At 39.9% G+C, this 24,899-nt stretch overlaps 1 protein-coding gene across 1 annotated transcript in view; it reads left to right on the top strand.

Moving 5' to 3' along the window:
• Positions 1-22,193: 22,193 nt before the first annotated feature.
• The window catches only part of Ptr (patched domain-containing protein), a 76,358-nt gene continuing 73,652 nt past the window's right edge, over positions 22,194-24,899 (top strand). Inside the window, exons 1-2 of the mRNA XM_089866987.1 lie at positions 22,194-22,313; positions 22,422-23,250. Coding sequence (XP_089723113.1) covers positions 22,834-23,250 — 417 coding nt within the window. The 5' untranslated portion in view covers positions 22,194-22,313; positions 22,422-22,833. The remainder of the gene's footprint in view (positions 22,314-22,421; positions 23,251-24,899) is intronic.

Here is a 24,899-nt window from a genome sequence, read left to right as displayed (position 1 = left end):
GAATTTTCGTCCTTAATTAAACCAATATCCGCATTAACCCGTTGCCTGACGTAACCCTAACTCAAACTGACGCACAGCAGAAATATAAGCAGACTACACAAGCTAGTTCCACAGTTCGCTACATGGTGGCGTTCGCAATGAAATCTGGTACTATTTTATGCTTCGCGCCGATTGGCCAGATTCAAATTTTAAGGGTGGTAGGGGAATCGACCATTGTAAGTGAGAAACACTGGACGACTTGTATGGCTCAAGGCTACGGCTACCCACTTCCCCTATTTTCTTCTGGTGATTCGTATATTGCTGGGTCGGTATTTTTCGCTATTTATTGCGCGTATACACCAAGGGGGACTATCTCTCTCAAACTTTGGGCTTTCTTCCGAAATTCGTCGCACTCGAGCCTGCATGGGGTGAGTGACGTAGCTGAATGTCTAGGATTAGCTCCAAATCGTGTAAGGCGGGCTCATAGTATGTATGACTTTGTCTGTCTCTATTCAACTTAATACTTAAAAAGGGTGTTTGCTTCGACTGAGATATTAAAAGTGAATTGACACCTTACTATATTAAATAAAACACAACCATGGATGTTTTAAAAATTTATTTGCTTCAACTGAGGTTTGCTAAACAGCGCAGTTTAAACCCGGCATTATTTGCCTTAGGAAATTCCCAATCAAATACAAAATATCAACCTGTAAGAATTAAGCCTTGGTTAACTACACTTTAGAAATTAGATTACATTGGTTGTCAGTCTAAAATTAACGTGACATGGACAGTGTGAAAACTAAAAATTTAAATACTAAATAATATAATTATTTGTTTTCGCCTACTTTTGGGTTTTCTACCTTTTCTATTATCCCTTTCTCAAGCTGGTCCATGATTACTTCTTTGTAATCATGAAAAATTCTGGGTCTGACTTAAATTTTCTAACTAAGGGTTTGAAACGTTGAATAGCTAGGGGAAAATTTTCTAACTAAGGGTTTGAAACGTTGAATAGCTAGGGGAAGATGTTTGGTAGGACCTCCTTTTCTAAATGCCAGGGAAGTTTAACATGGTACCTCCCATCTTTAAATTCTGTTGTTTGTTTGAAATTTTCCATGAACTCTGAATCCATGTTGTTGTGTTCTTGTAATAATTGTGAGACGTGGTTCTACTAATATAATTGTGAGACGTGGTTCTACTAATTAACTAAGTTTATTCAACAATAAAAGGGTAAACAATACTAAGGAAAGCGTACATCGACTTATTACCTTCGGCGTCTATCCGAGAAGTAGTGCTGGGCGGATCCGATTACTAGTAATCGAGTAATCGGTTACTTCTTAAAGTAGTCGCCAGGATTCGGTATTCGGATCTCTATGAGTCCCTGACGATTGCTTTCAACGATTACTTTTTTTCGGATCTAACTCCAACCCCTAGTTTGGATCCGAAGTTCCGAACTCGGATCTTTATCGAATACTTTTCGGAAATGTTTCGGATTTTTTTTAAGTAATCGTAGTCGGACTGTCGGAGTCGGATCCCGCATTCTGGGAGGTGGGGGAGACGGGATATCTTTCAGACTAGAGGGCCGCCAAATTATATTGGAACTACACCTTAAAAACATTTTCTATTCCGTTAAATCGTTTTGTCAAAACTTGAATTTAAAAATGATCTTGAAAGTTGGAAGTTTAAAAATATTTGTTGTGAATATTTTTGAGTAGAATCAGCACCTAAAATTGTGTTTTGTATACATTTAACATGCATTTAAATAATGTCTCTAGCATTATACGGGTGACGTTAATTTCAAATATAGGTGTCGCTTTAAACTTGAGAGTAATCGTTAAAAGTAATCGGTAATCGATTACTTTACTTAGTAATCGTAATCGGTAATCGGATATTTCCAAGTAATCGGATCCGCCCAGCACTACCGAGAAGTGCCGATCTCTAAAATCCCCAATCCCTACTTTCTTACATACAAAAAGCCTGACGTCATGTTAAGCATGTGTCGTCTCCTAGCGGCAGTTATAGGAACTATTTTATTTGATTTGTTGTTTGTTACCAGGCTGGGAAATAAGGATATTTTTTAAACTAGTCCTTTGGACCAGTGACCCCCTAGTGTCTGAAATCATTTACTGGTCTCCGGACTGGTCCCAGCCTTTGCTCTCCAATAGATTTGCAATTAATAAACTGGTCCCAAGTGTGTTATCAGCTTATGATCAGCCCGCTTGATAAGGTTAAAGTCTACTGATAAGAACTATATAAATATCGTACCCTCCCATTATCAGTTTAGTTGTTAATTTAAGTCCCGTAGAGGCAAATACAGACGCGCATAAATAATGCAATAAAGTTTACGTTTTATACAAATTTAAAGGTGTTAAAGTTCATAACACAACATGGTGTCAGAAGAAACAGTCGCGAGCGCTCTATAACCGCGTAGTTTTTTTTTAATTTTTCGTTTTCTCAAGAGTATCGGTAACGCGTTTCGAGCCGTCGCGATCCAGCTTCTATCATCGTGTTTGCGGACGCTAGACTGTAACGCTTACCTATTGCTACTTAAAACAGAAAAACAACTCAACATGACCGCCGTGCCAGCCTCTGCGCCCGTGTTTCAAGTCTCAACCCCGGATCCTTTCACCTTTGCTTGCCCGAGCGAGTGGCCAAAATGGAGCCGCCGTTTCGAACGTTTCCGTAATGCCTCTGGTCTCAGTTCAAAAGGGGAGGAAGAACAGGTCAACGCGTTAATTTATCTCATGGGAGATCAAGCAGATGACATATTTCTTTCGTTCACACTGACGGCTGCGGAAAAGAAGACATACTCTGTAGTATTGGACAAGTTTGATAAACACTTCGTAATACGCAGAAACACCATTTACGAGAGGGCAAGATTCAATACAAGGACACAACGAGAAGGTGAGACGGCGGATGAATTTATTACCGCAGTATACGCTTTATCCGAACATTGCGAGTACGGTACCCTACGGGACGAACTGATAAGAGACCGAATCGTCGTTGGAATACGCAACAAACACTTATCAGAGCGGCTACAGGACGATCCGAAGCTAACACTAGACCAAGCTATACAGACGGTCAGAAGCGCTGAGGATCGGAAACGGGAACAGCTGGATTTAAATGGAGTCAAACCAGCTAGCCAAGTAGCCCGAATTGGAACCCAACCGAACAACAAACGCGCAAGTGCGTGCAGCTACAAGTCGGATTGGAAAAACCGTAAGAAGCGCACATACGACAACATAACGAAGAAGCAACCACCGTTCAACACAACGAAGAACAGTAAAGGATGTCCTCGTTGCGGCAGTCAAGCAAGTCATTCCCGAGACAAGTGTCCAGCGAAGAGCAGCAAATGCCACGAATGTCACGCCGTTGGACATTTTGCGAAGTACTGCCGAAAAACCACTATTAACCAAGTCGAAATGGAAGATGTCTTCCTAGGAGCCATTTCCGTAGACGAAATGGAAATCCACGAGTTGGATGTCAACCTGGAAAGTCTATTTCGTGAGGAAGACAACTCAGCTAGCAAGATTATGCAGCAAGAAGACGCATACATCCATTCAGTATCAGAGGAACGGGACAAGAAATGGATAGTACCAGTCAAAGTAAACGGCGAGTTGATCAAATTTAAAGTGGATACCGGAGCAGAAGTTTCTGCCATACCTTGGGACTGGTATGAACCAAGAAAAACTGAGATGACGCTCTTACCATCAGACAAAAGGCTGTATGGACCGGGAAGATCACGGTTGAAAACGGAAGGCAGAATCCAAGTTCAGCTGGAATACCACGGTGTAAGAATCGATGAATATCTCTACGTTATCGAGAAACTACAACTTCCATTGTTGGGGTTAACGGCAAGCGAGGATCTCAGACTGATCCAAATGATTGAAGATATCGGAACAGAGACAAGATCAACGGTGAATCCCGTCAAGGAATTCCCAGCACTTTTCAACGGCCTGGGAAAGATGAAAACATCTTACAAGATTCAGTTGGTACCAAATGCCGTTCCATTCGCATTAACTACCCCAAGAAGAGTGCCAATTGCGCTACTGGACGACACTAAGGCGGAACTGGAGCACATGATCGAGAAAGGCGTAATTTCAAAAGTAGAGGAGCCTACCGACTGGTGTGCCCCGATGGTAATTGTCAAAAAGAAGATCGAATACAAGGGTAATGAAAACAACGACACAACGTCGAGGAGGAAACGCGATCTACGAATATGCGTCGACTTTACTAAATTGAACCAGTTCATTCGACGTGAGAGATTTCAACTGCCTGCCGTAAACCATTTGCTTGGACAATTGGCCGGGGCAACAATCTTCTCGAAACTCGACGCCAATAGTGGATATTGGCAAGTCCCTTTGCATAAAGAATCAGCGTTACTCACAACATTCATCACCCCGTTTGGACGCTTCTACTTTAATCGTCTGCCATTTGGTTTAACGTCAGCGTCGGAACATTACCAGCGTCTCATTTCCACCGCCCTTGAGGGAGTAAACGGGAATGTAAATCTTTTGGACGACATTCTACCTTTTGGAAAAGGACAGGAAGACCATGACACAAACCTTCGTGCTGTATTAGGACGACTGCAAAACTCAGGCGTCACGTTGAATTTGAAGAAATGCCAATTCTCTGTAAATCGTATCAAGTTTGTGGGACATGTTATCGACAAAAATGGAATCAGCCCGGACGAGGAAAAGGTTCAAGCAATTACGAATTTTCCGGAACCGAAGGATCCCACGGAACTAAGAAGATTCCTGGGTCTTGCAAACTATTTGGGGAAGTTTATCCCAAGGATGGCCGACATCATTCAACCATTAAATGCACTTTTAAGCACGAAGAATAGCTGGTTTTGGGGCGTCTCACAATCTAACGCCTACCAGGAAGTTAAGACCATCCTCGCATCGAAGCCTGTGTTGTCACTATATGATCCAAAACTGAAAACCATAGTATCAGCGGACGCATCATCATATGGCATTGGCGCCGTTCTCCGTCAAGAACAAGAGAACAAGCAATTGAAGGTCGTCGCCTACGCTTCCAAGACGTTAAGTCCAGCGGAGGTACGGTACGCCCAAATAGAGAAGGAGGCCTTAGCCATGGCATGGGCGTGCGAGCGATTTCAAGATTACATCTTGGGACTTCAAATTTTGATCGAGACCGATCATAAGCCACTCGTAGCCATAATGCAAACCAAGGCACTTGACGACCTGTCACCTAGACTACAACGACTACGTATCCGTCTAATGCGATATGACTATACTGTTTATTATACGCCAGGAAAAGACTTAATCATAGCAGATGTCTTATCAAGAGGCCCGTTACCAGAAACCGGTAATGCTGAGCTAGAAGAAGAAATCGCAGCACATATTCAGTTGGTTACGGCTTCCATTCCTGTATCTGACGAAAGATTGGCTGAAGTCTGGAGAGCACAAAAGCAAGACGATACCTGCAAAACGTTGACGAAGTATTCGGAATCGAGTTGGCCAAAACCGAGGGAACTAAACCAAGAGCTGACTAAATATTATCCATACCGTGATGAGATCTCCGTCCAGCAAGATATTCTGATGAAAGGATCCAGAATAATAATACCAAGCGAAATGCGACAAGACGTTTTGGATAGAATACACGAGGGCCATCAGGGCATAACAAAATGTCGAGCTAGAGCAAGATCTACAGTTTGGTGGCCAGGACTGTCGAAGCAAATAGAAGAAACTGTAAAGAAATGTACAGCATGCACGAAAGAAATCACAAACCGACACGAACCACTCTCTCCGAGCGAATTCCCAGACCGTCCCTGGCAAATAGTGGCAATGGACCTTTTCTACCTAGAGAAACAGTGGTATCTCTTGGTAACAGACTTCTACTCTCGCTATTTCGAAGTTCGAAAGCTCAATGACTTAACATCAGCTGCTATCATCAATCACGTGAAATCAATATTCGCCACGCATGGAATCCCCGAGCAAGTCAGGAGCGACAACGGACCACAATTTCAAAATAAACTACTATCAACTTTCACCGCTTTCGCAAGGGAATTTGGATTCCAGCACGTGACGTCAAGCCCGAATTTCCCGCAAAGTAACGGATTTGTAGAAGCAGCCGTGAAAATCATAAAGCAGACCTTGAAAAAGAGCAAGGACCCGAATTTGGCACTTCTAGCATATCGGTCGACACCGTTAGCCAACGGATATAGTCCAGCGGAATTATTGATGGGCAGAAAACTCCGAACAACCCTACCCATATCGAACAAGGAGCTGTTGCCACAAATACCGCCGTTTCATATTGTCCTCAAACGTGAAGAGAAACGTAGGCAGAGACAGAAGGAAGACTATGATCGCCGTCTTAGGGTGAAACCATTGCAATCACTTTCGAGAGGAGAGAGAGTGTGGGTCACGGATCTAAGAGTACAAGGGACCGTACAAGACCAAACGTCTGAGCCCCGATCATACCTAATCCAAACGCACAATGGTTTGCTAAGAAGAAATCGATTTCACTTGGTACCAATGCCAAAAGAACCGGAGGATGGAACCCGTCACATACTACATCCCACTGGAGTTAAAGAGATGTGCCTAAACCACGCCGTTCAGTATCCTGTTGCACCTACCATCTCAACGGAAGCTACTAATGCAGAACCAACCATCTCAACGGAAGCTACTAATACAGAACCAACGATAGTCGGCGATCAGAATTCAATTCCAGATCCATTGACGAATAATCTACCGACCGAACCATCAACTTGTCAGAATGAAGCACTTGACCCTGCAAGAGTTCCGGATGCCAGGAGAAACGAACACACAGCAATAATACACACCAGAAGTGGCCGCCAAGTGAAACAAACTGTTAGACTTAATTTGTAATTAATTAGCTAAAATCATTACTGTAAAGTAGTTGTAAATATTGAATTGTAATGTAGGAATTTAACTTATGGGAGAGGATGTGTTATCAGCTTATGATCAGCCCGCTTGATAAGGTTAAAGTCTACTGATAAGAACTATATAAATATCGTACCCTCCCATTATCAGTTTAGTTGTTAATTTAAGTCCCGTAGAGGCAAATACAGACGCGCATAAATAATGCAATAAAGTTTACGTTTTATACAAATTTAAAGGTGTTAAAGTTCATAACACAACACCAAGGACCAGTAACCCTCACTTCTTGAATTAAAAAACTAGTCCAAGCAATTAATAAACTGGTTTTGGACCAGAGGAAGTGTGCTATTTCCCAGCCTGTTTGTTACTGAATATAACACATGTCCTGATTTTTAGGGTTCCCATCTATACCTATGGCTTCGAGCTCAAAGAGGGATTTTAGCATATCTGATGTTTTTCTAATATTAACTAATCCTACTCTAACAGCTGTATTGTTTACTTGAAATATCGGACCGTTTTGAGCTCCCTGAATAACCCAACCTATAAGTGTGTTTCTAAGCAAACCATATTCTTACTAAATCTTTTAGTTTCCCCCGTGACTATTTCCCAATAGTGGTCCACTCCTATCTGAATTTCAATATTGGTTTCGCCTATTTTAGCCTGGCTAGGAGGATCACATAGTTTTAGACCCTTTTCGCTCATTAATTCCTCAAGTTGGTGGAATTCATTAGTAGCCACGGCTTCACATAAATACGGTAGAACTATTGCCTGAACTCCTACCCTTTTATCTGGATCTACTTGACTTTGTAAGACTACTTTCACTACCTTTCTGACCTCAGAGCTTGGATTTTTATTTGCAAAATTGTACACTGTTATTGTTTCTTGCCCTACCTCGTTGCTTATTGGCGGCAGGCTCTGGACAAAGGACCTTTCTTGTTGCAGAAATGGCAAGTGAATTCTTTATACTGGTAGTTAGCCGGAATATTCCCTTTCCCATTACATCGATAACATCCTAGCACGTTGTCATGTCCTTGAATTTGACCTTCTTTCGGCACGTAGTCAGAGCCGGCGGATGCTGTGGGTATGGTGGGTAGGCCTACCCTCCCGGGAAATTCGGGGTGAGTAAAATACCCATGGTATTTATGGGGCGCGTCACTACACCGACTTGAAACCTTTTCGATGTAGACAACCCTCTGTATTGGGACATACTAGGGGTTGATACACTGCCGCCTCTGAGCATTCTCATGATTCAAAAAGGTTATAGCGCCGGCGTCAAAAAGTGATACGGAAGGCAAAATTTTAGCGCCTTGCATTTCCCTCTTAATTATATCGAAAGGGTCTATTACTCTTTCTCTATTAATTTTGAGACGAAAATCAAGATTTTATTAAATATTAAATTATTATTATACATTTTCTTCGTTAGTTATTCACATCATTGTGCGTTACATCGTTTTAAAGAAAAACAATTAAAATATTTTGAGACACTTCTCTAAAATTGAGGTTTGAAATGCAGCGTATGCCACTTGCTTCGCCTCACAGAAATCGGTAGTATAAACGGGTTTCGAATCACAGCTTAGAGTATGAAAGGCAGCTATGGAGGAAACCCGCCATATGGAGACGATGTTTCTCGTAACCATACCCAGCAGCAGAAACCAATCGAGTCGGGCTGACAACAAATCTGATCAATGGGCCCAGTGGAGTTATCTGACTGTCGGTCCACAATACTTCATGTCCAATGTGCGCTTGTTGAAGAATCCTGCGACCTTCGATCCAACCAAAGTCTAACTTGTCAAGTTACAATTGGAATATTGTATTAGCGTCACTCAACCACCTCAAAACTAACTAGTCGAGCAGCAGTTAGAAAAGGAGATGAGCGTCATTAAACCGACTAAATATTATTAGTCGGTTTAGTGACGGCATCTCCTTTTCTAACTGCTGCTCGACTAGTTAGTTTTGAGGTGGTTTAGTGACGCGAATACAATATTCCAACTGTCGCTCCACAAGTTAGTTTTTAGTCGGCTTGAAGACCGCGATATTCTTATCCAAGTGCGCCTTGACTACTCAATGGCTCGGCCGATTGACAAGGTTTGGTGTCGGCCCGACTAGTTTTTGCTACTGGGGTTCATTTCCAAAAATGATAAGCGCACTGCAGTTTTTGCATTGCGCGAATAGAATTAAAATTTTTAACAAAATTATAAAAGATCTCTTTAAATATTATCTTTTTCTCAATTACTTCACATACTACTACTACTAATTATTATTATATTTTATTTTATGTAAGATAACACCAAATTTTCAGAGATCAGTAGAACACAAAGTACCCACCCTGGATTAACCAGATCCGCCGGCCCTGCACGTAGTGGTTATGACTCTTCATGGCCTGGCTTCCCGGTTTCCGATTTCGTTTCTTGCTTGCAAGCAGTGAGATAGCGTTGACTTTATCAGTTCCGTCGCTGCTCAGTTGGCTTCTCATGGCGCTAACGTTCTGATTGGCTTGCTCCGTGGCTTGTGCAAGAGACATGGCTTTGACTAGTGTTAGCTTCTCTTCGGCTAAAAGTATTTTTTGTAGAGAGACATCTTTGCATCCACATACCAGTCTATCTCTGAGCATGTTGTCCATTTATGTGCTGTATTTACATAATTCTCTCATTCGTCTCAGTTCGGATATGTACTTGACAATCGTTTCACCTTGTCGACGGTCTCTTGAGTTGAACTTGAATCTTTCGACGATTTCTGAAATAATCGGTTAAGGCTTTAACCAGAGATGCGTAGTCTTTGTCCGTTGGTTTTGCAGGTTCCACTATGTTTCGTGGCGTGGCATACGTTGAGGATCCGATTACGGTTAACAACATCGCTTTCTTCTTCGCTTCGTCATTGATGTCATTTGCAGTAAAGTACTGCCCCACTCTCTCGGCGCATAGTGTCCAAGACTCCGTATGTTCGGCGAATGGTCCGAAGTGACTCGTGACTGACATCTTGGGTACTCGGGTTCGCGCCTCTTGTTAATCGGTGAAAGTCTTAGTTTCGGCACTGAAGATTCGCAATGACAGTGAATGAAACAATAGCAGGATCTCGCCTCCGTCGCCATTATGTTGTGTATTAGCCTCAAGCAATTAAGATACATCAACTACTGTACAGTATGAAGTTTAATGGTATATATACTCATTACATAACTTGTAAGTCCGGTCACATTAATAACAACTGCCATGTCGACTGTATACAAAGGGTATTTATACTGTTTGTTATCAGCGTAGATAAGAACACTGGACACTGCCGGCTGAATAGACACCTGCACTTATTGGGCATCGTTGATGACCCACTCTGTAGGTTCTGCCGGGAGGTAGAGGAAACCTCCTCCCATATCCTCTGCAGCTGCGACTACCTCGCGGCCATGAGGTTTGAGCATTTTGACATGCATACTATGGAACCTCACCAGTTCTCTACTGTCTCGGCCAATCGGATTCTCCGATTCATCGAGGCGACAGGACTCTTCGCAGTCTAACCAGCTCGGGGCGCACAATATACCTTTGGTATCGGTGCTCGACGCGACCCTTCAACAATACAATACAATACAGGTGTATAATAGACGAGTTAGTTTTTTTATACAAACATAACATAGCCAAATTACGCCTTCAAAACGGTCTTTGCCTTTGGTCACGCCAGATTTCTAAAACTATTTCCACCCGAAATCAGTTCTTCAACTTGTAAGTATAATGTTTTTAACAAGTCACGAAAATTCTGTCGTAAATTCTACGTGTGAAGGTATTTGTTTATGGGTTTAAAATCGCCAATGATTACACGTGACTCTGACGTAAACGTTACTCCGCATCTCTTTTAAAATCATGAAAGACATTCACCGATAAATCCCTATCCCTTTTAACTATTTGGTTCACCGATGGTTCTAAGAGTGATTCCGGCGCTGCTGCCGGCTACTACTACCAAACCACAAGGGTGGGTTTTTCAGAGAGTCTGGGCACCTAAACAAGTGTGTTCCAGGCGGAAATTGCAGCGATCTGTTATTGCGCGGACTACTGCATCAAGAAAGGGTATACTGGACGGACTGTGAGAATTTACTCTGACAGTCAGGCCGCCAGGGTCAGATCACTTCTCAACTGGTGCGCAGCTGCCTTGATCTGCTTGTGCGACTGGCGTCCTGAACAGGATCCAGTTGTACTGAGCGCCGGGGCATAACGGACATCATGGCAATAGGTTTCCTAAAAGGGGTGCGGAGGCCAAGTTCTTGGGACCGGCGCCGGTCGTTCTCATCCCCTACGAGTACGCTAGACGATGCCTGCATGACAGGTTGACTGTCATTCAAAATCAGCCCTGGCATCAGACAGACGAAACTGTTTGTCAATGGCCCTGCAGGTCTCGGGCTAGGGACCTTATTGCGCTCAGCAGATGGGATATTAGGCTGGCCACCGGTCTTTTGACCGGACACTGTCGGCTAAATAGACACCTCCATCTGATGGGCCTTGCTGACGACCCTCTCTGCCGGTCGTGCTGGGAGAAGGAAGAAACTCCCTCTCACATACTGTGCGAGTGCGATTACTTCGCCTCACTCAGATTGGATCACTTTGATTCACATACTGTGGAGCCCTCGCGGGTCTCTTCCATGACGGTGGAACGAATTCTACGTTACGCCGCGGCCACGGGTTTCTTCAAGGCCTGAATATGAGGGTGCACAATATGCCTCTGGCATCGGTGCTAGGGTGTGAGCCCCCCTCCCCCAATAATAATAGTAAATCCCTTTTAAAAGCATCAACGAAAATCGCCAAATGAACGATAATTATAATTAGCGAATAGCTCCTCGACGCGCTACGTTTAACCATGGAACCAACAGTTTACCAACTAACTGTAGAGACGGTCGGTAAGAGTGAATATCAGAGTAATTTTCGGTGACAACTCACCCTAGCGAGATTTTGGTGCGAACCGGAAAAGTGATTCAATAAGGGGGGCAGCAAAAAAAAGCAGTCTGCTACATTTCCAATTGAGACTGGTTAAGGCTTAATTAGTTTTGGTCTTATTTTTGTGAACCATCGTCTTCCTTTGTGAATCCCATGATGAAACTAAAGAAATGTTTAGAGCGTACACGTACGAAAAGTTGGGAATTTTAGTGATTGTCACTTCTACAACCACTATTCACACAAATCTTAGGTCTCACCATTTTTATAATTATTTTACAAACTGCGGTACAACCTTTAAAGTCTTAAATACTTGGTTGAATCGTAAATTAAGTATAGTCCAATGTTGGGGTAAAATGAATTTCTAAGCGTGAGTTGGTTGCATGGTGCATGGTGATCTAAGTAACACAATTTACACAAAAGGTTGCGCGAAGCCTAACATAGCAGACGACTTCTACAACAGATCCCGTATATTAGTACGAAAACTAAATTATAGGTGGCGTTTAGAATTAGCTTATTTCCGTTTTGAATCACAAATTTCAGGAGGGGGAGTTAAAAGCAGAATGGTTTATCAACGAACGTTTTTAGGAGAGGCCATAAGAAAATAATACGTAGCTCCGTATAAGTATAAAACGTAGTACATTTTCATACTACAGCATTTGCTCCTAAATTTGGCGCGCTTACGCTTTTACGCCCCGTGGGAGACGTTTTGGTACTACGAGTAAAAGGGGAGCGAAACCGCTGCCGCCACCTAAGGCGTCCGCGAAAAGCACGATGGGCCGGGGAAATATGGCCGCGCCCATAGAGACACAAGATACTCCTTACATCGTAACAGTGTAGGCGGTAGCCTCGGCCGTCAAAATCTCGCGCCATCTATAAATTTATTATGATAATTTTTACATGCACTTAATCAAGTAAATAGGGGTAAGTAGGTATGCATTGCCGTTTTGCGAGGCGTCACTTAACGGAATTTTTCGCGCCTCTGAATATCGGCGGTTTTGGCGCGAAACCGCGGATGAATACATGGAACTAGTTTTTTCCAGGGTTCGTCGGCTTTAATTTTTATCAGAGTAGAAATGTCGGATTTGCCCTTAAAATTTGTCTGACTTTTTCATCACTTGTTTCACGATAAATTAAATTGCACTCAGTGGAGGCGCCAGGGGTAGGCGACACAGGCTATAGCCTACTTTTTGTTTCACTTTGGGGGCCTATAAACGCCGTTAGGGGCCCAGTAAGGCCTCTTAATGTAAAATATTTGGGCCCTTGCGCTAGATCACTAACCTTGAGAAGGGAAATTATTAAAACCTATTTTTTCGTATTGGGGTGGTGAAGTGGTTAGCACTTTTGCCTCGCAGCAAGAGGGTACTGGGTTCGATCCCGGACTGTGGCATCGGGTGAAAAACCGGGGTACAAACCCTTCTGCATAGAGTTTGCTAGTTCTCTGCTCACTTGTTAAAGGAGTTTTCCTTCGCAGTATTACCCGGTTTCTCCTTTCCATCAAAACATGTTGAGGTTAATGGTAATAGTTAGTATAGGGCGCTGTCAGTTAGCTGTGGCATAGGGCTGGCCACCACCTCTCTATGCATTGAAATCGCGACCCATTGGAATATAGCCCACTGGGTGTTATGGACACGAAATAAAGCTAGATTATAAGGTTCTTCAGACAAAAAGGATTTGAAAAATTACGCGTCAAGATAAAGGCTGACTTCTAATGTCTAAAGGATCGCCCATAAACTACGTCACACTCATAGTGGGTTTCTAAACTTGTGACAGTCCGTGACAAAGGGGGAGGAAGGGGTTCTTCGATGCGTGACGTAACATTTAACATTAATTCTGTTACGAAGTCAGTAAGAGACCGATTGGCTCTCCTTCGTTATAAAAGAAACAAGTTGGGAAACCAAAATGAACCTCTCCGAGCCGAGACGAATTTGCTTTCTAAACACAGGTCCACCAGCCAATGAGAAAAACCGGAAATACATAATTCAAATTGGCGAAATATAGCCAAGGTCTTTAGCAAAGGCTTAAGCGTTTAACAATTTCCTTTGTATCCTCAATAATTCTAATGAAGACCTAAAATGTATCACTGAAGGGTGTATTTAACTTTCGGCTCACTCTGAACCGTTAACACCTCCTATAAGAGGAGGCGAAACAAGGTAATTTCTAGTTTAAATCTAGGGTATCTCTTTTCACAAACCCTATCGTTTCAACACTTCTGGATAGATGAAGAATTAACATCCATATTATCTAATGTATATAAAAAATGCGTTTACACTATATATAAATGTAGTAAAGCTGAATTAAAAGTAAACACCAAATTTGAAATGTTAATATCAAAAAGTAGTTCTTGTAATATTAAGATGAAACAGAGCTTTATAGCTACACAACTACTTAAAGAATCGTAATGCCGAAAAATATTTAAAATATTTCCATTTAATATTCTGCAAAACGGAAATGTTATCGTTTTGTAAGAGATCTTATCATCCTACTCGCTTTATATTAACTTTGATGTGCGTGTAGTGTTTCGATTCGGATGCAATTTTCATTACTCGTTCTATATAAACCCTCACTTGTGTCATTACATAGAAATAAGTTTATCTTAAAAACTTAATTAAATATAAATGATATTAATTATTTTAATCGCCAGTAAATAACTTTAAAAATAGTTAAATCGCTTAAAATAAAGTTGTTTCTATTATCTTTCGAAACTTTGCTAATATTGACGTTTAAAGTGAAGGGTACCCCTCTTGCCCGCTTTCTTCAAATTTTGGGGTATATATACGATTCGTTTCCATTATAAACTATATCTATATAAATCAAAGTCCTGACTGACTGATTGACTGACTGACAGACTGACTGATAATCAACGCCCAGCCCAAACCGCTGGCCCTAGAAGGCTGAAAATTTGCAGGAACGTTACTCATAAGTAGTAGGCACGCACTAAGAAAGATTTTTCTTATCCGCCACCATCTTAAAAAATGGCGCCCAGAAATGTAAAAAAATCTTTTCTATGCAACAAAGTCCGCGCGTTTCAACCGATTTCGCAAATATTTAGTACACTGGTTTCCTTTAAGCTATAGACGGGCTGAATGGTCTTTCGGGTTCAATTTGTCGTCATCTTTTTAAATGGCGGCCAAAAACTTAAAAACCCTTCTTTATGGAATAATGCCCGCGTGAAAAGTAATAAAAAAATGTTCCCACGGCCTGACGGGCAACGCCGAGTGCCTTCGGTCTTAGGGTGCTACAAAAATATTAGTAATCAGTAAAAATCTACCCATTCTTTATATCATTTTGATGGAAGTTCTTAGTACACGTGAGCGACGCCGCGGGTAACAGCTAGTAATAGATAAAAACGCATTCGCGTGAACCGATGGTGGAAGCCTTGCCATTGGGAGGCTAGACGTTTCTCGTAACCCTAGCCGATCGCCGCGTATATCATAAAACCAAACGATAACGATGGAGAAGAAGCCGGAATGGACAAAGACCTGAAGATGGTGGTGCATAGAAGCTGGTGTCAATGTGGGATTGACGAAGAACAGAAGTTGGTGGTGCATAGAAGCTGGTGTCAATGTGGGATTGACGAAGAACAGAAGATAGTGGTGCATAGAAGCTGGTGTCAATGTGGGATTGACGAAGAACAGAAGATGGTGGTGCTTACGAGCCAGCAAGTACAGGCTAGTGTCCATGTGGGATGGACAAAGACTAGCAGATTGTGGTCCTTAGAAGCCAGTTAGTAAAGACTGGTGTTGGCAGATGAATGGCTAAATTTCCCGTGAACCACGAACGCGTTCCGGAAATCGGGTATTTGTTTGCTCCGATTTGTAAACTGCGACGCGGTCACGTGTGGTCTGACAGACAGACAGACAGACACGGCCGGTGTATTACCTCTCCGGGACTACGTCACTCGGAGAGGTAAAAACCCAACATTCTACCTGGGAACGACCACTACGATAATTTAGCAAAATTTTTATTCTATCATCGCTTAAATGGTAGAAAATTTAAGCAATGATCTCCTACGTACGCGTACGTGTAGCCAATTTAAAACAAACAGACCAGTTCGCTGCAGAACTTAGGTAGCTACACGTACGCGTAAGGATTGCTAAATAGAGAGTACCCGCAGTTTATACGTCATTATCATAAAGCATTGTTTTCACTTGGCGTAAATAACGACTTTTCGCCCGACGTCAAGCGACAACCGAAATAAATTACATAGTTACGCTGGACCGAAATTACGTTGAGTCAGAAGAAAATAGGGGAAGTACGTATTCGTACCTTTAGCTAGTGTAAGTCGTCCTTCTCTCCCAGAAACAAGCTATCGCTTTAAATTGGCCAATCAGAGATAGGCAGAGAACCGATAGAAATTTTTGAAGGTGCGCCACCATACCGTGAGAAACCGAACTACAGAGTATAGACGACGATTTCCGTCCTTCTTTCGCCCGGGTAGATTGACATTGAAAGTTATCGTTCAATTAAGAGTTAAAAATGGATAGTTCTGTCCAGTGTAATTTAGTATATCGTGAAACTAGTGACAAGAAAAGCCAGACAAGTTTTAAAGGCAAAACTAAAGGTATTCAAGTAGAATTTTCGCCAAATTCGAGTGACTCGTTAAGCCTCGGCCATAGTAAACTCAAGAAGTCAGGTACCATAACAAAATCAGCATTCAGCTGGATAGCAGACGAACCTTCGAAGAAAATAGTTTCTTGTATTCATCCGCGGTTTCCCGCCAAAAAAAGCGGATATTCAGTGGCGCGAAAAAACCGATAAAGTGACGTCTCGCGAAATAGCTAAGAATACGTACTTCCCCTATTTTCTTCTGATTTTAGTTAAACAATTTTCGAGTTGAATTTATAATTTCTGAGGACTACATTTCAGAGAACTGCATTTTAGTCAACCAAATGAGTTGTAATTTTAATTTTCGAAGACTGCAGTTTAGTAACCCAATTTCTTAGTTAATTTTTAATTTCCAAGGACTGCATCTCAGAATACTGCATTTTAGTCAACAGATTTCAGAGTTGAATTTATATTTTTCGAGGACTACATTTCAGAATACTGCATTTTAGCAGGGATACATTTAATTAGGGCTGTGCGAATAGTGGTTTTTTCAAACCGAATCGAATACGAATCAAATAGTAAATCTCCTCTTCGAAATCCAAATCGAGTACTCGTTCAAACGAATATTACTCCATTTTCAAATAATCTAGTTCGAGTACGTGTTTTTTCAAACCAAGTACTCGAAAATTCGATTACTTGGTTTTACCAGACGAATTTTCGTTTCAGAACCACTAATCGTTTTCTAAATACACCTATCAGTACTAGTTTTTTCGAAACGAGTACTGGAAAATTTGATTACTCGGTTTTAATAGACGAATATTCTTTTCAAAACGATTTATCGTTCTCTTAATTCAAGTTGCAGTCGAAAAATATTGTAATGTTTCCTTTCTCTCTGGTTCCCACGTTAAAACTGAGTATTTCGAGAGAGAAAAATAAAACACCGCGAACTGGCAACTGCGCATTGGCGTTGAAATTACAAAAAAAAACCTTTCATATTTGGCATGTGACCATAGTCCCTCCCATTACAATCGAGTACTCGTTTTCTATTCGAATTTATCCCATTGAAAACGATTACTCGGTTTCGAATTAAACGAATACTATTCGAAAATCCGAGTATTCGCACAACCCTAGATTTAATTTTAAAACTAGGAATGGACAACAGAGTAATCTGGGCGGCGGGCGCAAGTCAAAGTCCTGGACCATGGAACCAACTAACGCTAGAGACGGTCCGCACCGATAGAATTTACATTAGTCTCTCCATAAGAAAATAATATATAGCTCCCTCTAAGTATGAAACTCTCCATTTAAACAGCATTTTCTTCAACTGAAATTTTGTAAAAAATTACCAATGCCACCTATTAAGAGTTTTTGGCGTCAAATTTTATATTGTAATTAAATAGTTAAAGTCTAGAAGTTATTATTATAATAACTATAACCAGAAGTAAATAGGGGGAAGCAGGTATGCGTACCTTTAGCTAGTGCAAGTCGTCCCTCTCTCCCAAAAAACCACTTCGCGCCACAACATATTCAAATGAGCTAATAAGCGAGAGACAGAGAACCTAGAGAAATATTTGACTGTGCGCCACCATACCGTGATATACCGAACTACGAACGTAAACAAACAAAAAATCCTCCTGACCGCCGCCCGCGATTAGGTTGTTTTTTCATGTTCGTGAACTTCGTGTAGATATTATTCTAGATTTATTTAAATTTTAAGATGGATAGCTTTGTTCAGTGCAATCAGTGGCGGCGCCAGGATATTCTTCGTTGTAGGCTAAATATTTTTCAAATTTTGGGCAACCTTAATTGTTATAAAGAACTCAATGTTTGAATTGTTTGTGTGTATTTATTATCTTAACTCAAAGCCGGCACCTACGATGACGAAGAAATTTTTATAGCCACAATTTTTGAAACCGTGCATGAACTACGTCACGCAAAAAAAAGCATTTTCTGGCCCCCCTTCCCCCCAGATCACGCTTGGTCACGTTTTCTCAGACCCCTCCCCTAAAAACAACGTCACATTTTTAACCCAGCCTCTAACGCACTATGACTTGTCTTCATTTACAAATCCAATTAGATTAATTTGAAAAGAGAACATTTTTTTCTTGAGTGATATGGCGTTCCACTCAAATATTTTCGCAGCTTGAAATTGAAAAGTTGTCTTCCGTTTAGCCATGAATCTATATAACTATGAATATACAGCTGCGTTACGCTGTCTAACCTCTCGATAAGGTTTGGGCGGGGCTTAGCGAAAGGAGACATCAGTCACGTGCCGAAAATAGAAAACATAATGTTAGGGGATGGGAAACGTTGGCTATATGACTTTGTGGCTTAAGTTGGCGAGTTCTTTGACGAATTTATATAGATTCATGGTTTAGCCTCTGATTGAGCTTCAGAACTTTAATGTTGGTATGTGCTCTTCAATAAGCTTCAAAACATTTTCCATAAAGCTTAGTTAGAGAGGCACACTTTTGAAGGTTTCGACATTGTTACACGAAAACCTTCAGATTTTAAAAATGTGCGAAAGATAGGAAACCATTTTAAAGGGGGATCAGATTCATCCTCACTTAAGCATGGTTTTCACTTTGCAGGTGGACGTCAAACGTCATTCGTTTTTTACGTTGTCTTCCAGCGTTATAGTGTTTTCAATTAGCGTAGTTCCCGCAAATAATGGAACCAAGGCTTACCAGATAAACTGAACATTGCACCAATTACGGCCCATCTATAGTCTTTCTTTTTTGGACTTTGTAATCTTTGTGCACCATATCATAAAGATTTGGATGGTTCCTAACCTCTTCAATAAAACTTTCAGCAATTAACTTTCAGCATTCTCAGGGATTTGTACAAGTAACTGGCTCGATTAGGAACTAAAAAAATAAAGCATGGCGGACCGAGGACGTCCTCTTCCAAACCACGCGTGGTCGAAAAAGACGTCACGACTCAAGCTTCTTGCTGATTGGCTCGCGCAGAGCGTTAACGTTGAACTCGGCCGAAAGAATAGAAAGTTAATATCGCCACACTCAACCAGAAGAAAATAGGGGAAGTACGTATTCTTAGCTATTTCGCGAGACGTCACTTTATCGGTTTTTTCGCGCCACTGAATATCCGCTTTTTTTGGCGGGAAACCGCGGATGAATACAAGAAACTATTTTCTTCGAAGGTTCGTCTGCTATCCAGCTGAATGCTGATTTTGTTATGGTACCTGACTTCTTGAGTTTACTATGGCCGAGGCTTAACGAGTCACTCGAATTTGGCGAAAATTCTACTTGAATACCTTTAGTTTTGCCTTTAAAACTTGTCTGGCTTTTCTTGTCACTAGTTTCACGATATACTAAATTACACTGGACAGAACTATCCATTTTTAACTCTTAATTGAACGATAACTTTCAATGTCAATCTACCCGGGCGAAAGAAGGACGGAAATCGTCGTCTATACTCTGTAGTTCGGTTTCTCACGGTATGGTGGCGCACCTTCAAAAATTTCTATCGGTTCTCTGCCTATCTCTGATTGGCCAATTTAAAGCGATAGCTTGTTTCTGGGAGAGAAGGACGACTTACACTAGCTAAAGGTACGAATACGTACTTCCCCTATTTTCTTCTGCTAAAATGCAGTCCTCGAAAATTATAAAATCAACTCTATATTTGATTGGCTAAAATTCAGTACTCTGAAATTCAACCCTTTAAATCGAAAATTATAATTTTAACTCTAAAATCGGTTGACTAAGTGCAGTCCTGGAAAGTCGAAAATTGTAACGCTTATCTCGCGAAAGATTAGTTTTATTATTTTAAAACAAAGATGGTTAAGCCTTTGAGCATAACAATTAGTCCCGCATTTGTACTTGGGAAGAACAGGTGAACTATCCCTTGCCATTGGTCCTAAAGGAAAATCTATTTTATTTTTTTACTCTCCCTAAATATTTGTCTAAGCTCTCGAGGTTTAAATTATTTTATCTTTATTATATTCACAAGAATTAGCGTTGCCCTGAACTATAATCAAAAGGGTTGTTTTTGAAAGGGTTTAAAATATATATATATATATACAAGTGAATAACGTATGTGGCAATTGAGATGTCAAAAGGTATAGCAAGATTAGCGGCAATTTGACGAGTGGTCCGCCACCATAGCATGACCAGGACAGAAGGTCAGGCGCCGTGAAACCCGGTCAACTTCCTGAACGCAGCCTTTGTAATTCTTTTGACAAAGTCTTTACCCCAAACACACATAGCTAATTCGAAGTAATTTTCGTGACTTGTTAGGTTTTTCTTATAATACAAAATTTGGTATTTTAATTTTCGAAATTTGAAAAATTGAATATGAATTTAAAAAAATTACGATGCTAGCAAAACGTTTAAAACATTTTGAGAACAATATTTTACATTTATTAACACTTCCAGAGTGTTTAAAGTTACAAGTATTTGCACTACAAACATATATAAGGGAAATTAAACTTTCTAAATATTAACGACAGTTTTTCCTTCGTGTTCCAAATAATATTAAGTAACCGTAATTGTGAACCCGGTTTATCTGGGATAATTATAAGGCTAAAAATTATCATTTTAGTTGCCAAAAGGGTCGGGGATTTTTTTTAAAAAAGAATGGCTATTTATAAAATTGGAATGTTTTAAATATAAAAAGAAATTTATCCTGGAAGTGAAATTTTCAATTTGGGAGTGCTGCATTGAAATATTTGCTATGGGTAAAAGAAAGTGTTATAAATACCAGTCAACCTTAGTTTGAGGAAAGTTTAACCAGCAAAAACTGGTTCTCCATTACAAATTTTGACCTAACCAAGGCTGTGTTGTATTGTTATTTTAAAGAGGGGCATACTATATCCGTTTTGTATACTCAGGGTGGGACACAATTTTCATCCCAATCCTTTTTGAGGAAACAATTTAAGTATATCTGAAAAAAATTACCAATACTAGTTTTCAAATATAATTTTTTTTAGAATCGTGATATTTTCAGATATAAAAATCTTATTAAGACAAAAGTTTCAACTGTACCTAATTGCAGATATAATTTAACTAATGTTCATGATTGGACCATTGTAAGCTTCTATATCGATCACCTTTCTGAAGAAATCTAGATTTTTCATGAAATGTTACATTTTAAATATTGAAGCTATTTTTATTTTGTTCGAACTTAAAAGACCTAAAAATAAAATAAACAAGCTGGCCATATATATACGTCCGTTAAGGGGCAGATTGAATATTAAGCGAGCGCCATCTAGTGAACAGAAATACAAACTCAAAGGTGACATTTTTCCATTGGCCGAAAACATTCGTCTGCTTTTTTACTCTAGTCTTAAGCCTAAGTTTAGTTTACAGTAACGGGTTTTTACGGGAGGAGGGACTAGGGTAACTGTTTGCTACATGAGTGTTGTATTGTCCATTTTAAGTTCCTTTCCTCTTCTAAAACGCTTCTTTTAAAAATTTGAGCCTGTTTCTTTTAATTTATCTTTTAGATTGTCATATAGAACCTAGACAACCAGTAACGGCAGTTTCTCCGCCATGATATCTGAGGAAATATGACACCAAAATTCTGCCTCTGCGTATTTCTAAGCGAACCAATAAGATCACCCCTCATTCGTGAGAGCCCTGTTTTGAAACTTGCAGTGCCGTTGTAAATTTTGAATGAATTTAATTTTAGGTGTATTTAGTATCGTCAGATGTCTCTCAATTATACAGGGTGTTTTTGAAAAGTCCATCAATAATGAAGGAGAGTGTTTATTAGGCCCAACTGAGTGAAAAGTATGAAAGAACATGGGGTGTTACGAAGATAGGGCCCCTAAAGCAAAGAAATATCCAACAATGTAGAGTAACCAGCTTGTTTAGAACTTATAGACAATTCAATTAGCCTTCAATCAAAAACGTTTTGTATCTTTACTCAGCAGAACGATATGTATATATAACAGAACTGTTTTAGTCCGAAGTTTAAACAAATTCTTCATTGTGGTCAGTACAAAGAATAAATCCTACAAACCGCTCGTTACGATCCCTCACGCTGAACACACGCTCAGGTAGGTTTCCGTTTTATGTATATAAGTTACGTAAAGAAGAAAGAAGTCATTCGGCCGAATAAAACCGGTCCGCCTGTTAGAAATTATCGAGAAGAATAAATTATATAGGTGGCGTTTCGGTTCCTCGTGCTCTCGAATCCTCTAACTGAAAACTCGGTTTGTGGAAGTCAATGTGCCAACGCGAAGAAGCGGCCAGTAGTCGGTTTACGCTAGACGGAAAGTTAACTCGGAATAAAGAGCGTCTGCGTTATATAGTTTGCCATAAGGATTCTACCCTTTTTCGTGCAGATTTTGTGTTGTTAACCTCTTGCAAATCGGGCAGGAAATTTAATTTTATTAAATCACATCGTTGAAAATTTTTTTCGCGTTTAATACACGAGAAACATGCAATCAGTGACTTGAAAAGGTGTTCAGCTTCTATTATAAAAGTTCATTATACATATTTTTTTATCTTGAAAAGTTACCGACATAGTTTCGGTTTCTTCCGGAACCGGAAACGAAAGTAAATATTCATTGAAAAATGACAAACGTTCGTTGGGATTGCGTGGACAGGGCTGTATCATCTCTCTTCCGGGCTATCGGAAGATTTATCGGGAAGCATCCGGGTTATTTCGTAATAGTGCCCCTTTTATTAGCCGGTCTCCTGGTTACGGGTGTTCAAAGGATCATTTACGAAGATGACCCCGAATACTTGTTCAGTCCGGAGAATGGTCGGTCTAAAACGGATCGGAATATCATCGAAGAGCTCTTCCCTTTCAACAATTCCGATTTCGATATCGGTCGAATGACCAAACCGGGTCGTTTCGGACGCGTTATAATTCAAGCCAAGGACAGGGGTTCGGTGCTTCGGAAAATTATTTTTGACGATGTGGTCAAACTGGACGAAATTATTCATAACATCACCGTCAAATGGGAACGGAAGTATTATCAATATACGGTGAGAAAGTATTTCATTTTCATTTAATAGAAGCTAAAACTGACCGGAAACACGTGCTTCCTTCCGCATTAGCACGCTTAGATTAATTTTGTTGAATTTGAAATTGGGAGCCGTTTATTTATTTTCGAGTCGTATTTAATGAAATTACCTCTTAAACTAAATGGATAATTTCATAAACTTTTTAATTTATCATTTTGCATAGCATCAACAGAAAAATCAAAACTTAGTCATGATTCAAGTATCAACATATAGTAGAGCACGTTCCAAAGGTTTACGTTTCCTGTACTTTTAAGATTTATTTTCAAAATATTATACTGTTGTCTTTATAAATGTTTTCGACACTAGCGAAAGATATGCATGGGGTTATTAAGGTTCAGTTAGTTGTCTTGAAGCTAAATGAAATTAGCAAACTAACCTACAATTCTAGAAGCGAAAGAAATTTTGAAGTACTTATTTCTCGAGCATCATGGCCCTTTAAGTTAGATGTTAGTGATTTTCCCGATTGCATTTTTCAGTTTTAAAGTTGTGTTAAAGGTAAATAAGGTCGATTTGAACCATTAACTTCAGTACGAAATGTGTTTTTAGAATATTTTCAAGTTCTGAATGTGTTACAAATGCTTTTTTATTTCCATTTTTTTCATTTACCTCACAAACTGGTTTCAAGCTTTTCATAGATTATGGGCGATGTAGGGCACTCGGGGAAACTACATTTTGTTTTTTCTTTTGACACGTCATATTGTAATTTTTTAAAAAATACGAATGAGCTTCTTCAATTTTGGAAATGATAAAATTAATTGTTCACTATACTTGAGCAACTTTACCCACTCTCTAATGTAAAACTTCACATGCTCTCTTATGTGAAACTTTACATACTCTCTTATGTGAAACTTTACATCCTCTCTTATCCGAAAGTTTACATCCTCTCTTATGTGAAAGTTTACATACTCTCCTATGTGAAACTTTACATACTCTCCTATGTGAAACTTTACATACTCTCCTATGTGAAACTTTACATACTCTCCTATGTGAAACTTTACATACTCTCCTATGTGAAACTTTACATACTCTCCTATGTGAATCTTTACATACTCTCCTATGTGAAACATTACATACTCTCTTACGTGAAACTTTACAAAAACTTCACATACTCTCTTGTGTGAAGCTTTAAATACTCTCTAATGTGAAACTTTACATACTCTCCTATGTGAAACTTTACATACTCTCCTATGTGAAACTTTACATACTCTCCTATGTGAAACTTTACATACTCTCTTACGTGAAACTTTACATATACTCTCTTATGCGAAACTTTACAAAAACTTTACATAATCTCTTATGCGAAACTTTACAAAAACTTCACATACTCTCTTGTGTGAAGCTTTAAATACTCTCTTATGTGAAACTTTACATACTCTCTTTTGTGAAACTTTACATATTATTTTTTGTGAAACTTTACATACTCTCTTTTGTGAAACTTTACATATTATTTTTTGTGAAACTTTACATAATCTCTATTGTGAAACTTTACATACTCTCTTATGTGAAACTTTACATACTCTCTTATGTGAAACTTTACATACTCTCTTTTGTGAAACTTTACATACTCTCTTTTGTGAAACTTTACATATTCTTTTTTGTGAAACTTTACA

The sequence above is a fragment of the Phalangium opilio genome, unplaced genomic scaffold (genome assembly GCF_054372755.1).
Source record: "Phalangium opilio isolate 3A_F unplaced genomic scaffold, DU_Popi_V2 ptg000017l_1, whole genome shotgun sequence".
Classification (NCBI taxonomy): Eukaryota; Metazoa; Arthropoda; class Arachnida; order Opiliones; family Phalangiidae; genus Phalangium; species Phalangium opilio.
This window is presented reverse-complemented; position numbering and strand designations above follow the sequence as displayed.